Raw genomic sequence first — 15,358 nt, forward strand, 5'->3', positions numbered from 1 at the left:
ACTTGGTGCCAGTATTCCCAAACTCTAAGTAGTAATGTGTTTTCCATTTGCACTAACCATCAGGAAACTAGAATTTCTGGTTTCCTCAGGTATGTGTAGTGGTCATTAGTGTTTTGTGAAAGTTTCATAGCATTTGATTATAACATAAGGTATTTATAAAGAGAAAGTTTTCTGTTTTTTTCTTTCTAAATCAGGTCTCATTCTATAACCTTTTGTATTCCATATGAACCAAGTGAATGCTCAGCTATGGATAGTAACCTGGAAAAACTCATTGACTTTGTAAACTGACAATTCATGTGAAGAGTTTTATTATTTTATTACACAATAGGGAAAAATTTATTACATAATAGATCTTTCTGAGTTTGAGATGTATTGATTTTAGACAGGTTAGTGATAGCTAGAAATTTTATTTGCCTTATTAATGTAAATAAATGCAGTTTACATTTAAAATGTATAATAAAGCTACAAAATAGTGTAAGGTTACTGTAAGGTACTTGGTGCAAAGGAGTGGCAGGGCAATTTAAGTGTCCAAAATTGGTCAGTTAGCAGACCCCTGTTCTTAATAGAACTGTGCGTATTTTTGATATCATACAGCAATAATGGTTTATTTTAAACTACAAAAATTGTGAGGGAGAGATCATGCTGCTGGAAAACTAAAAATGGACTTTAAAAAACTTCCAAGTACTTTATTCTAAAAGAAAAGCACTAAAATTTTTGACATTTCTTTACTTGCTCTCTTTACTAATATTGAAGTGTTAAGTTTCCTAACCAAACTTTTGCTCCAATAACTAGGCACTGGACATTATAGCTCTGTGTATGGATTAAGAGAAGAAGTGATGTTTCCTAAACATCGTAAAACTGAATTGTGCTTGTGTCCCAAAGGGAATTCATGATCATGATCCGTAGAGGGTACTTTTTCAGAAATCCGGAAATAGTATGGAACCCTCAAATAAGGAAGCAGCTGAGGAGTTTGGTGTTACGGAGTGTGTTGTATTTTTACAGGTGCCACTGATTAATGAACTTGAATCAGCAATACATCAGCTGTACAAACAGCGAGCTTCCCGCCTTGTCCAAAGACGACAAGATGATATTAAAGATGAATCTTCGGAGTTTTCAAGCCATTCAAGTCAGTCCATCTTGAAGGTTTTTATTATTCATTAAACAACCTTGTTTACTTAGTACAGCCTAATTGAAAATTAGAGATCTCAGAGCGTTGTTTTTTTTTTTTAAAGAAATAAATTTCCCTGCTCTTGTGTCAGGTAGATCTAAAAATTATAACAGCATGTACTTGGATTGTGTTTAAGAATATATAGCTTCTCAAAGGAGCTCAAAAACATGTACTAATATTCTATCAATCTTATTCTTCTTTGGGTGTATTTTTTCATTCTTTAGAGTTTAGACAAAGACATAAGTATTTTATGTTAAAACCACTATCTCTTTGGCCCTAGATGATTTCCCCACCATTTCCATCCTGTTCATAACACCACTACAAATGCTATTGTTGACCACAGTGAAAGATTTTGAGTTTAGGGACTGGGGAATTTTGGGGGGTGGGGGGGGTTATTATATAACAAGTGATACAACTCCAAGGTTAGGGGACTAATTTTTAGCTTCACCCCTTGGATAAGGCAAAATTTTTTGTATTTAAAAATTTTTTCTATTTTCTAGTTTGCCTTATATATTGGGTTTTTTAGTAAGTCAACTGATGCCTGCAATTCTTGAAATTTTAGTGAAAAAATTTAGAAATTGAATTTATATTCTTTTCATTATGATGTATATGGAAAACCAAAATTAATTGGAAACCTCTTATTAACTAGTTTAGTTAAGATGCTTTAATCAGACCTTTTAAACCATTTAATTCCATTTTTCCATTGCCCTTCATATTCTTGGGTGCCCTAATAGGAATTTTCCTAGCATGGATTTCTTGTGGCTTCTTTTGTCATCTCTTTGTTCCCTATGTCAGCAGTTCTCAAATAGAAGTGTCTATCAGAATTACCCATGGTATTATTTAAAATGCAGATTTCCTGGTCCTATCCCCAGAGATTCTGTCTAGGTCCTGGATAGTGTCCAGTAATCTGCATGTTAAACAGCCACCCTGGATGATCCAAGTGCAAAGGGCCCTAGTGTTATTCTTTCTGAAAACCATCCTTTGTCATTCAGGGTGTCCTCTAAATTAGATAGACATTGGATCCCTGAGAAGGCATCCTCCTGTATGTTGGATGGGTTTTGGAGCACCGTAAAGAGATGGTAATGTGGCCCTCAGAGCTGATTCTGACTCAGACGTGAGCCATGAGAATGGCTTTGACCTCCTCTTGTTGCCACAAAAGCTTAAATTGGATTATTGCTGTATTGGGCAGGCACCTAAATGACTAATGCATCCCTCCCAGATCACTTTTGATCCAGACAGAACCAGATTTCTGGGGCAGATTACAGGTAACCATTATACCTATGAAGCGAAGTAATTTCCTTTTAAGTTAAATGGTTTATGTGAGCTATGCATCTTATCAAGTACTTTTCTTGCCCATAATCTGTTCTTTATAATTTGAAGCTATTTACTTACTGTGGAATTCAAATAAGGGGTGAATGATGTATGTTAATTAGACTGAGATTTGGAAAGAAATCGAAAGATAATGAGAAAGTGAAAAATACTGCCCTAGAGGGAGTATTCATTAATTGCCAAAGATTTGAGGAAAATTACTTGGGACACTGAAGTATCAATTCTATTTCTGATCTCTTTTTAAAGAAACAAAAAAGCCTGAAATCCATCTGTTCAGATTTATAAACACCACAATTACTGCATATAGTTCTTACAGAATTGAAGGAGGCTGTCACTTGAGTTATCTACTCATATCTCCCTCAATGCGTATTTTATAAAATCTATAAACATAGCATCGTTGTAAATCTTTATTAGAGTAATAAATATTCTTTAAAATATTTCGGTAATGAAAGATCCCTCTTAAAGAGAGGAGTCATTTCTGTTTGGGATTTTTTAGTTAATTCATCTATGGTGTGTAGTGAACCCACAGTTGAGGTAGGGCTGGGGCATTTTTCTTATTTACTCTACTAACCTTTCTTCATAATTAGTGAACTCTGGAACAATCTTACTTCCTAATATCTGAGCTGTTGTGAAATAGGAATGAAAAACTCAGTAAGAAAGTCAATTTTTAAAAATAGTAGTGTCTAGGATAGTTAGGCTACACTGAAGTAGAGAGCTACTTTTTGGTTTTATCTTTTCTGTTGCTGCTATTGGTGACACATTTCTGATACCAGGGAACAAATATGCCAAAGGCTTAAAGTGATGTCTTTCATTTTGCATGTGATTTCCCCCCTCCTGTCTCTTGGGTTGTTTGATTGCCATTTCTACCTCATATATTACAGAATATCTTTATAGTCTGGAACTGAAATATAGAAATCAGGGAAGTATTGCAGACAGATGTTTTCCCCACTCCTCCTTCTACCCTAGGCAAGAGACTAGAGGACTCTTCTCTGGAGAAAGAGAATGGGTCCAGAGAAAAGACCCTGAGACACTAACATCTGGGGACCCCCAACGCAAGAGTTGACTTTCTACCCAGTAATGTGACGGAGATGCCTTTGTTAGACAAATCCTACCTGTTGTCCACAGAATTTCCAGTCTTGTTGTTATGTATGAGGTAGTTAATGATCATCAGAGAGTCCAACACAAGCAATGGAACCAGAGGGACTGAGGGAACAAAGACAATGCAGGTGGCAGAAGAAAATTTAAAACGTCATTGATATTCTCAGGGGGATAACAGAGGGTATCCGACACATAACACAAGTAGAGGATGCTATAGAAAAGGAACGTTCTAAGAACAAGAACCTTTATGTCTTGGAAACTGAAAATATGGTAACTGAAATAGAAATTTAAATAGGAAAGTTAGAAGCTAAAGCTAGAAAATTGTCCTAAAAAGTTAAAAAAGAGAGAGAAAATAGGGAAAATAAGAAATAAAGAAGTTGTGCTTTGAAAGAGTAGTGTTTGAGAAAACATAAGGTGGTCTTACTCGGATATGATTTTCAGTCTACATGTTGATTCTGCCCTTAAACATAGTAATAGAGAATAAATTTCTACAAAGCAAAATTAGAATAAAATAGAATAGATTAGTAAATGCAACAAAGCTTTTTTCTCATCCTCCCTGTGTTTCTTTGCTGTCATTTCATATCATTCAGCATGTGATGCTCAAGTTCTTCTTCCTTAAAAAAATAATCTATTGTTTTTCTCTTTGAACAGGTAATTTAGATTTTTAATTTTTGGTCATCATGATAGCATAAACTAGTTCTGTTACTTAGAGTAAAACCTGATTAAACTCAGTTGCCTTTGTGTAGCGTTGTTGAACTCTCCGTTAATTTTTCTATTCCTTTTCATGGGAACATGGAATAATAGTGAGATTTGCTCTAAACTAGCAAACTGTCTGGTTTACCACTGACTGCAGAATCCTGCTGTTGAGATTAGCAAGCAGTCCGTCATTATGGCTTATTCTGTGCAAACTCTTTCCTCAAGGTTGTTGAAGGAAGGCTTTTAATTTTAACCATTATTGTTTTACAGATAAAGCTTTGATGGCACCAAATCTTGATTCCTTTGGACGAGATCGGGCACTGTATCAAGAGCATGCAAAACGTCGGATTGCAGAACGGGAGGCCAGGAGGTAATTCTAAAAATGCTGTCTTTTGGTTGGTTTGTGAAGGGAGCAATGTCTTTGTTGTGGTTTGCGAACTTGACGTTTGTTGTTTAGGACTCGTCGTAGACAAGCCAGAGAGCAAACCGGTAAGATGGCAGATCACCTTGAAGGCCTTTCCAGTGATGATGAAGAAACTTCTACAGATATTACAAATTTCAATCTGGAAAAAGGTTAGACACTTATTTGGAAATGAAATTTATTGTCAATTTGGTTTCTACTTAGATGTGGTTTTTACCATGAAATAATTTGAAGTTTCATGGCGTCTGCATTAGAACTAGGCACCTTTTTCTTCATTGTTAAAACTTACACTCATTTTTATTAATAAATACCTTGATAGTTCTCAGAAATAGTGGTAACACCTTGTCGTGGGGTTTATTTAGTATTCACATAGTAAATGACATTATTCTTAAGCATTGTAGAATTTTAAGTGACAGATGTGTCGGATTCCAAGGGCAGCCCTGATGCAGCATGTCCGGTCTAGAAAAGTAAAACTTGGCAGTAGGACACTCAGCCCTGAAGGAAATTCCTGATTTTGGGAGTCCCCACTAATTTCAACCAAGAGAATTAGTTGGTACTGTTATGTGCCAGGCATTTCCAGAAGGATCCCCAAATAAAAGTCTTCATTTTCCACTGTTGGCTATAATTATTTGGAATTATATTGGTTGCAAGCCATTTGGAACTTAGTCGGAGAAACTTATTTTTCTCCCACTTTTTAGAGTGAACATTTCTAAACATACAGAAAATTTGAAAGAGTGGCACAGTGATCACTCATGTATCTATCACCCAGATTCAACAATTCTACCATCAGTTAACCAAGTTTGCCTTAACTCTATATATCGATATGTGTGCCTTTTGCTGAACCATTTAAAAGTAACTTATAGACATCATGGCACTTCCCTCTAAAAACTTTAGCATGTGTCTCCTAAAAACAAGGGTATTTTTCTACCTAATCACAATACCATTATCACGCCTAAGAAAATTAACTATCGGCCAGCCCCGTGTCTGAATGGTTAAGTTGGCACACTCCACTTTGGCGGCCCAGGGTTCACCGATTCGAATCCTGGGTGCAGACCCACACACTGCTCATCAAGCCATGCTGTGGCAGCGTCCTGCCTAGAAGAGCTAGAATGACTTAGAGCTAGGGTCTACAACTATGTGCTGGGGCTTTGGGGAGAAGGAAGAAACAAAAGAGGAAGATTGGCAACCAATGTTAGCTCAGGGCCAATCTTTCTCACCAAAAAACAACAAAAAGGAAAATTAAAATTTTTAAATATCATTTCTGTATTCAGTTTTCCTCAGCAGCCCCCAAAAAACACTTTTTGACTCTTTTTCTGGGTTGTTCTATTTTCTAAACCAGGATCCACACAAGGTTCCTGCCCTGTATTTGGTTGTTACATCTTTTTATCTAGAATTAATGAATATCCACGGCTACCTTATACATACACACCGCCCCTATTACTTACTTGTTTAAGACATTACTTTTGAAGAGACCAGGCCACTTGACTTGCAGAACGTCCTACATTCTGTATTTGTCTGTTTCCTTGTGGTATTAAGGAAACTTGTTCTTCCATTCACTGTATTTCTTGTAAACTGAAATTTAGGTCTGAAGCCTTGATTAGATTCAGGTTAAACCTTTTTTTGGCAAGAATATTTCATGTAAGATTGCATAATATCACATCACCAATGTTAGATTGTTCCACTATTAGCAATGTTAATTAAGATTGATTAAGTTGTCACACTAGGTCTCTCCATTATAGAGATCCCCTTTCCCAAGTCATGGGAGGCATCAAATAACCTTTCACTTAAAGATCCTAGCATCCATTGCTGATACTTTTCTAGGTCAGTTACTGCAATCACCAACAGACTTTGAAAGAAGCAATATGATTGGTTACTGATTAAGATGCACATCTGTCATTTACACAGTGATTTGTGGACTGAAGAGTTAGCAGCAATTACTCCAGTTAATCTACCATGGTAACTGAAATTTGATCTGAGTTGTTGGGGGACAGGCGTTATTTAACTGAAGTGTGATAACAGAAAATGGTACATATTGGAACCGTGTGAAATGAAGACCACCTGCACTTGGGTTTGCATAAAAGACATTTGGAATCTAAACTTATCTCTGTTTATCCTTTCTTTTCTTTCTTTTTTGTTTTTATGGTGAGGAAGACACCCTGAGCTAACATCTGTTGCCAGTCTTCCTCTTTTGCTTGAGTAAGATTAGCCATGATCTAGCATCTGTGTCAGTCTTCCTCAGTTTTGTGTGTGGGATGCTGCCACAGCATGGCCTGATGAGCAGTGTGTAGGTGCATGCCTGGGATCCAAACCCATGAACACTGGGCCACTGAAGCGGAGCACACAGTCTTAACTGCTAACCACCAGGCTGGCCCCAAGTTTATCCCTTCTTTTAAATTGCAATTAACAATTATTTATTTGTTAATAAGTCTGTCTTATTGATACTCAAGCTACAAAGAAAACGCTGAAAATATTGAACTGTGTTTTTTCTCCTGCATACTAAATTATGGTTCTCTGTGTGGTTTTTTTGTTATTGTTTTTTTAGATCGCATTTCAAAAGAATCCAGCAAAGTTTTTGAAGATGTCCTTGAGAGTTTCTATTCAATTGACTGTATTAAATCCCAGTTTGAAGCCTGGCGTTCAAAATACTACATGTCCTACAAGGATGCTTACATTGGCCTTTGTTTGCCGAAGTTGTTCAACCCCCTCATAAGGCTGCAGCTTCTCACTTGGACTCCTCTTGAGGTGGGTGGCTTCTGTCACTGTTAGAAAGCAGTATAACATGATGCCTGGGTGATTTTAATCTCAAAGCTGGAGATAGAAGCTTAAGCAAAGTATGTTTCAGGGGAGATAGGGCATGGGGCTGTAAGTGATACAGATTGTAGCTATAATTGGTACAGAAAGATCTTAGGATCTTTCCTTTTATGCTCCCTCCCTTCTCAAGAGAGCTGTCTATTGTTTTTCAATTTATATACAATACCTTTTGCAGTCAACTAAGATTATATGTAATGACACTGGGATATGAACATAACTGAATGGTAAGAACTTGGTCCTTTGATCCCAGAATACCTTAGAATCTCATGGGAAAGCTCACTGAGGCAGGTGTGAAATGAGGACCTGAACTAGGTCAGTGGAAATGGAAATTGGGAGGAGGAGGCAAATTGATAAAGTTAGGAATCAGTAGCAACTATTGGCCTGGGACATAAGGGAGGAGACTAGAATTGACTAGATACGTCTAGTGGTCATGTTTAAGATATGGTTTTGGAACTCACCAACCTATGGGTGGAGCTGTGGGCATGAATGAGATAGGCTGGGTTGAATGTGTAAACTATAAGGAAAAGAGGGCTGAGGTTGAAACCATGGAAACAACTGAAAAAAAAGTGAGCTCTGGGAACCATTCAGCTCCCAGCTCCCAGGTACTCTTTGCCAGATCTTGTGGAGTTTTACCCTGTGTGTGTGTGTCTTAGCGTACAGCATAAGCTCAAGGGGACTTGTGTACATTCAGGAGTTCTCTTTCCGTGTAGCCCTCTCCTCTGCCCACAGCTTGCAGCTGTCCCAGCCTTCCTGGACTCCAACTTCTGTCTCCTCAACCAGCACGACTGTGCTCTGCTTGTGATCCCCCAGCTGCTCTGCTCTCCTGGCCAGGAGCTCGCCTCATTTAATTCCCTTCTTTCAGGGGTCATAGTCTTGTACTGCCTGTGGTCCATTGTCTGAAAATAGATGTTTCATATGTTTTGTCCAGTTTTTAGTTGTTTATGACTGAAGACTAAACCCACTTCCTCTTGCTCTTATCCTGGCTAGAAGCAGAAGTGGCCACTATTTTAAATGTTTGTATAACCTTTTCAATATTCTCTAGGCAAAATGTCGTGACTTTGAGACTATGCTGTGGTTTGAATCTTTGCTGTTTTATGGTTGTGAGGAACGAGAGCAAGAAAAAGATGATGTTGATGTTGCGCTGTTGCCTACCATTGTGGAAAAGGTGATTCTTCCTAAACTAACAGGTAGAGATTTCTGAACTGAATATTCAAACACATGGGTTTCTCAAATCTATTTTTAAGATTTTTTTTAAGTTAGCATGTATTTCCCCATAGAGATTACATTATAAATGATTAAGTTACAGCCGGGCCCAGAGATGGCTAAAAGGTAGACGTCTCTTAACCTAGGACTTGCAGACTACCTTGGGGCAGTCCATGGAGACAGTAACTGATCCACAGGCGAATTGTAGAGACTCTTAAAGACTGCCTGAAGCAAAAGTGAATACATAGCTGGGGGGGCTATGCATTTTTCTGGGGAGCAATTTCATTATTTTCATCAATTTCTCACAAGAGATTAGGAAACATTGAGACAAGAACCTATTTATGATATTAAAAGTAAGTTTCGAGTTTGGTTAGAAATTCTTGATGCTGGGACAACATGTCCTAGGATATGGAAACTCTTTTTCCCCCCATCTTTACTTTCACTGAGTGGCAGAAAGTAAGAGGAATCTATCTTCTCTCCGTATTTGCCTAATCTGCAACATTTCCACAGTTAATAGAACAAAGATGACTGAAGGTTATTCTCTCTAAAGAGAGAAAAAATAAATCAGGATTGGCGTTTCTAAGTTGAGGACTGCTTAACATCAGATTTAAGTGCGCTGCAATTTACTTCTGTATCTCAGCACATCCTACTTTTTTTCAATAGTGATAGCTGAAAATATGTGGGACCCTTTTTCTACAACACAGACTTCAAGAATGGTTGGAATTACACTAAAATTAATAAATGGATATCCTTCCGTAGTGAATGCAGAAAACAAAAATACACAGGTAATTTAATTATTATCTATGAAAGGTTTGTGTTTTGTTTTTTGAGTTTTACCATCTCCTTTTGAAAATCAGCAAGAGTTGAGAAAAATAAGTGGTTAGGTTCTAAGCCAACCTGAAAATCTGATTCTCCCACGTGGGTCATCCAATCCTTTATAGCCTGAAATATACAAAATTTGAGATAGTAGTTTTTAGTTTGAAATATGTATACAGAGGATAATATTACTCGTCTAAGACAGCCTCCCGCTTGTCCTGTTCTCTCATCCTCACCGCCACACCCACACTCCCAATCGGACTAATCAAACATTCCTTTAAGAACTCGTTTTTTAGAAAAAAGAAAAGTGTAAAACTAGTAGAATGGGTAATGATGATTTAAATGCTAAAACATTTGAACAGCATTTAATACCACTAAGATTGTTTTTTAACTAGTTCCCAAACTTCAAATTTCTGCCATCCCTCAGTGTGCATTCTTATGAGCTATTTTGACACTGGAAAAGGTGCTCATTATCACTGTTGTATTTTCACTGACTTCATTTTGAGAAGAACCGGATTATGTGTCTGGTCTTAAAAATCTTTATATGGTAGATTAAGGGGTTGAAAGAGCTCTGAATGGCTTTATTGCTTGGTAATTGATGAGGGGTGAACTAAGAATTGTAAGTATTAAAGATCTTAGGGCCTTCACTGAAGAAAGTAAAAAATTAGAGAAGACAGTTCACTCAAAATTGAATACTCAATTACTTATATGATTTGGCATATAGCTGATTTTTATTTTCTAAAAGTTAACTTTCATTATAACCCTTGTTAAAATGTGTGATCTATTTTTAACTTTTTAGGTATACCTAAAAGCACTTCTACTGAGAATGAGGAGAACTTTAGACGATGATGTATTCATGCCCTTATATCCCAAAAAGTAAGTAACTCTTAAGAACACTAAAGATGATGATATTCTCCATTATCTTCCAGAGAAGGCTTCTTAAATTCTGGAAAAACTAAAGGTAGTTTGAAATATAAACTTTACCTATGTAGTGTAAACCTGTAGCCCAAAGAGACTAGCTCAGTGGGATAAATCGTTCCCTTAAGCAGAATAAAGCAAGTAATGCTCTTTGTTCTCCCTTATTATCTCAGAATAAATTTCCGTTACCTTTTAAACTTACTATGTTCTGGAATGTAATTGTTTGAAAACTTGAAAAATTACTTAATTCTTTGGTTCACCTATTTTACTTGCTGAAATCTTTTCTTCTGGGAATCAGATGGCACTAACATTTAAAACATTTGATGATGGTGTGTTTCCCCTTTTTTCTTAGTGTCTTGGAAAATAAAAACTCTGGGCCTTACTTGTTTTTTCAACGACAGTTTTGGTCTTCAGTTAAGGTATGTGTCTGTAGGCTGTCTAAAAGACTTCAGGTTTTGTTTGACTTCATATATTATATTTTGAAAAGTTTTTAAATATTTGATTAAGTAACTCCATACGCTTAGATCTTCTATCTACACTCTCCATTTTACAAACTAATTTTATTCCAAGTTTATTTAGGTTTCATGTTTCCACAGGAGAAAATAAATTCTGAGTTCTAATGTTAGATCCAGGGTAGCCAACAAAATGCCTTGCTAAACCACAGTAAATTTATTCAGCAAATAAAGAGTGCCAGGTACCCTTCTAAGTTGGGGGATACAACACTGAGTAAGATAGAAGTGGAGCCTTCATGGAGCTCATAATCCAGCACAGTTGACAGAGAGCAAATAAGTACTCTCAGGTGTGAGCAATTATGAAAGGAGAAATTCAAGGTGGTACGGGAACACAGGCAAGGGGCGCAGAGGCCTTGACTGGTGAGTCACAGAAGATCCCCTTCCACCCTGAGGAAGTGACATTTAGGTTATTAGACCAGAAGAATAAATAAGAGTTGGCCCAGAGGTGAGGGAGAGCAGGGTACATTAGAAGAACTGAGAAAAGTCCCGGATGGCTAGAGTAAGGGAGGAGATAAGCAGTCCAGATGATACAGGAGCTATAATTTACATGTAGATGTGTAACCTCTACCCAAATCAACATGTGTAATACTTGCTCCATCTCCCAGAATTCCCCAAGCCCACCTCTACATCCTGGCCCTTTCTGCTGTCCTGTGGTTTTCTTTGTGAGAATGTCAGGAGTGGAATTATGTACTAGCTAGCCTTTGAGTCTGGCTTCACTCACTTAACATAATGCGTTTGAGATTTATCAGTTTTCTGTTATCGGTGATGCATTCCTTTTTATTGCTAAGTAGTATTCCATTGTATAGTGGGTATACCACAGGTTTTTTATTTTGTTTTGTTTTTGTATTCCTTCCCCAATGGAGAGACATTGGATTGTTTCCAGTTTGGAGTAATTATGAATAAAGTTGCCATAAGTGTTTGGATATAGGTTTTTCTGGATATATAAGTTTGTATTTCACTTGGATAAATACCTTAGGCAAAGGTGTTTTCCAACCAACAATATATTAGTGTTCTAGTTATTTAGTTATTCCTCATTCTCACCACACATCACACTTGGTATTGTCAATTTATTTATTTATTTATTTAAAAGATTTTATTTTTTCCTTTTTCTCCCCAAAGCCCCCTGGTACATAGTTGTATATTCTTCGTTGTGGGTCCTTCTAGTTGTGGCATGTGGGACGCTGCCTCAGCGTGGTTTGATGAGCAGTGCCATGTCCTCACCCAGGATTCGAACCAATGAAACACTGGGCTGCCTGCAGCGGAGCGCGCGAACTTAACCACTCGGCCACAGGGCCAGTCCCTATTTATTTATTTTTTTAAAAAATCATTCTGCTAGGTATATAGTGGTATCTCAGTATGATTTTAATTTTCATTTCCCTAATGACTGATGATGTTGAGCATGTTTTCATTGGCTTATTTGCTATTTGTATATATTCTTCGGTGAAGTATCTCCTCAAATCTTTTGCTCATTTTTTAAAATTGGGTTTTCTTACTGAGCTTTGAGTTCTATATTCTGGATACAGGGACTTTATCAGATCTATTATTTGCAAAGAGGCTGTTTTTTTCTTCCTAGTCTGTGGCCTGTCTTATTTCTCTTAACAGTCTTTCAAAGTGCACAAGTCCTTCATTTTGATGAAGTCCAGTTTATCACTTTTTCCTGTTATGGATCATGCTTTAGGCATCATATCTAAGAAATCTTTGTTGGGGTCGTCCCTGTGGCCGAGTGGTTAAGTTTGTGCGCTCTGCTTCACCAGCCGAGAGTTTCCCAGGTTCAGGTCCTGGGCGCAGACATGGCACCACTCATCAGGTCATGCTGAGTCCACGTCCCACATGGCACAACCAGAGGCACACACAACTAGAACATACAACTATGTCTGGGGGGGCCTTTGGGAGAAGAAAAAAAAGAAATCTTTGTCTAACAGAAGGCCACAAAGTTTTTCTCCTGTCCTTCTAAGCATTTCATAGTTTCAGGTTTTGTATATTTAAGCCTGTGATCCACTTTGAGTTTATTTTTACATACGACGTGAGGCCTGGATTGAAGTTCATTTGTTCCAGCACTGTTTGTTCAGACTTTTTCTTTATTGAATTGTTTTTGTACTTTTGTCAAAAATCAGTTGACCATGTATGTATGGGTCGTGGAAGGGTTCTCAGCAGGGGAGTGACATGAATACATTGCCATTTTTAAGACTTCTCTGGCTGCTATGTGGAGATAATGCATCTGAATAGATAAGGACAGTAATAGTGAAGATGGGGATTAGTATATATTTACTGCAAGCACTGTGCCACACCTTTTATATGGATTATTATCTTGCTGAATCCTCACAACAATCCCATGAGCTAGACACTATTATTCTCACTGTACTGATGGGACAGTGAGGCACAGAATAAGCTGCTCAGGGCCATTCCTTTGTTAGTGGTAGAGGTGGGAGTCTACCTCAGGCCAGTCTGACTCCTCAGCAGCTCTTTTCGGCGGGGCTTCTGTAAAGGAATTAATACCTAATGCCCTAAAGCCTCTGTTGTGTATGATGAATTCTCTTCTTTCCTGTGTGTCTAGAGAGGTACTTGCTGTGCACCATCCTTGGGAACCATAAGTAAAGAGTCACAGAACCCTGCTTGGGAAAGACTACTCCAGAGCTCATGCTCCTAATCACTTGAGTAGCTGCAAGGTCCAGGAAGAGATGATGGCAGCCTAGATTAGGGGAGGCCGCAGCAGGAACTGAGAGAAATGCACAGAATGGGTGGAGGTGGGGTCACACAGCTTGAGGGAGAGGTCAAGAATGACTCCAGGCTTCTGGCCTGATCAGTTGGTTGGTCAGCGTTACCGTTTACTGAGATGAGAAGTACTAGGAAACTTAGAACATTTTGTGGTGGGATGGGCTGGGGGCTTCCATTTTATATGTACTGAGCTTGAATAGTTTGAGATGTCCAAGCGACACGGCTCAGTTTAGGTTCGTGAGATCCAGTAGGCATGCAGTATTGTAGTCAAAAAAAGAATTTCCGAGGCCGGTCCCATGGCTGAGTGGTTAAATTCTCTCGCTCTGCTTTGGTGGCCCAGGATTTCGCGGATTCGGATCCTGGGCGCGGACATGGCACCGCTTGTCAGGCCACATTGAGGCGACGTCCCACATGCCACAACTAGAGTGACCCACAACTAAAATATATACAACTATGTACTGGGGGGATTTGGGGAAGAAAAAAAAAGAAGCGTGCACACGCACAAAAAAAACACAACTAGAAGGACCCACAACTAAAAGTGTACAACTATCTACTGTGGGGATTTGGGGAGAAAAAGAAAAAAAAAAAAGGAATTTCCATCTTTTTGGGTAGTCATTGGACCAGCTTAGGCACGATTGTGAGTGGAGGACATGTATCTAAGAATCAGTACTTGCCCGGTAGCACTTTCTGTAATGGTGGAAAATGTTCTATGTTTGCATTGTCCAATACAGCAGCCACTAGCTCCATGTGGCTTTTAGAATTTTAGTTAATTAGTTAATTTTAATTATTTAATTAAATGTACATTAATTAAAATTTAAAATTCAAATCCTCAGTCATTGTAAGAAAATTGGGACCTTTAAAACTGCTTATTAGTACTTCGGCAAGACACAGTCCACCGAATTTCATAAGATGTTTTACTGTTTAATTCACTTTGTACTTAATTTAATTGCTTAACATTGCCTCTCAATAATTTTTTTTTTCCTTCTATAAAACTAAACTTATAGAAACAGAGATCAGATTTATGGTCGCCACAAGCAGGGAGTAGGGGGTGGAGGGGTTGAGTGAGAGGGGTCAAAAGATACAAACTTCCAGTTAGAAGATAAATAAGTCCTGGGGTTGTAATGTACAGCATGGTGACTAGAGTTAACAGTACTGTATTATATATTGAAAAGTTGCTAGATCTTACAATTTCTCATCACAAGTGGAAAAAAATTGTAACTATAAGGTGAGGGATGTTAACTAACTTTGGTAACCATTTCACAATATATACTTATATCAAATCATTATGTTGTAGACTTTAAAGTTATATATATGTATAGTGTTATAATTAAACTTATACAGTGTTATATGTCAATTATATCAATAAAACTGAGAAAAATAATTGTTTTTTCTTCTTTCTAGCTATTAGGGAATTTTCTTCAGTGGTATGGCATTTTCTCAAATAAAACTCTTCAGGAGTTATCAATAGATGGTTTATTAAATAGATACATTCTCATGGCTTTCCAGAATTCAGAATATGGAGATGACAGCATCAAAAAAGCCCAAAATGTGAGTTGACACATATTGTAGTTTTTAAAGTGCATAAGCTAAAATGAATTAAATTTTCTTTGTTTAAAGGGAGATTTGAGGGGCCAGCCCCATGGCTAAGTAGTTAAGTTCGCATGCTCTGCT

General features: G+C 37.7%; 1 protein-coding gene across 1 annotated transcript in view; it reads left to right on the plus strand.

The window, feature by feature from the left end:
* The window catches only part of LOC124234298 (PAX3- and PAX7-binding protein 1-like), a 34,947-nt gene that overhangs the window by 14,637 nt on the left and 4,952 nt on the right, over nt 1-15,358 (plus strand). Inside the window, exons 8-16 of the mRNA XM_046651600.1 lie at nt 1,003-1,126; nt 4,562-4,661; nt 4,749-4,864; nt 7,255-7,454; nt 8,566-8,710; nt 9,390-9,511; nt 10,342-10,418; nt 10,813-10,879; nt 15,089-15,235. Of these exons, the coding sequence (XP_046507556.1) occupies nt 1,003-1,126; nt 4,562-4,661; nt 4,749-4,864; nt 7,255-7,454; nt 8,566-8,710; nt 9,390-9,511; nt 10,342-10,418; nt 10,813-10,879; nt 15,089-15,235 (1,098 nt within the window). The remainder of the gene's footprint in view (nt 1-1,002; nt 1,127-4,561; nt 4,662-4,748; nt 4,865-7,254; nt 7,455-8,565; nt 8,711-9,389; nt 9,512-10,341; nt 10,419-10,812; nt 10,880-15,088; nt 15,236-15,358) is intronic.

The sequence above is a fragment of the Equus quagga genome, unplaced genomic scaffold (assembly GCF_021613505.1).
Source record: "Equus quagga isolate Etosha38 unplaced genomic scaffold, UCLA_HA_Equagga_1.0 73442_RagTag, whole genome shotgun sequence".
Taxonomy (NCBI): Eukaryota; Metazoa; Chordata; class Mammalia; order Perissodactyla; family Equidae; genus Equus; species Equus quagga.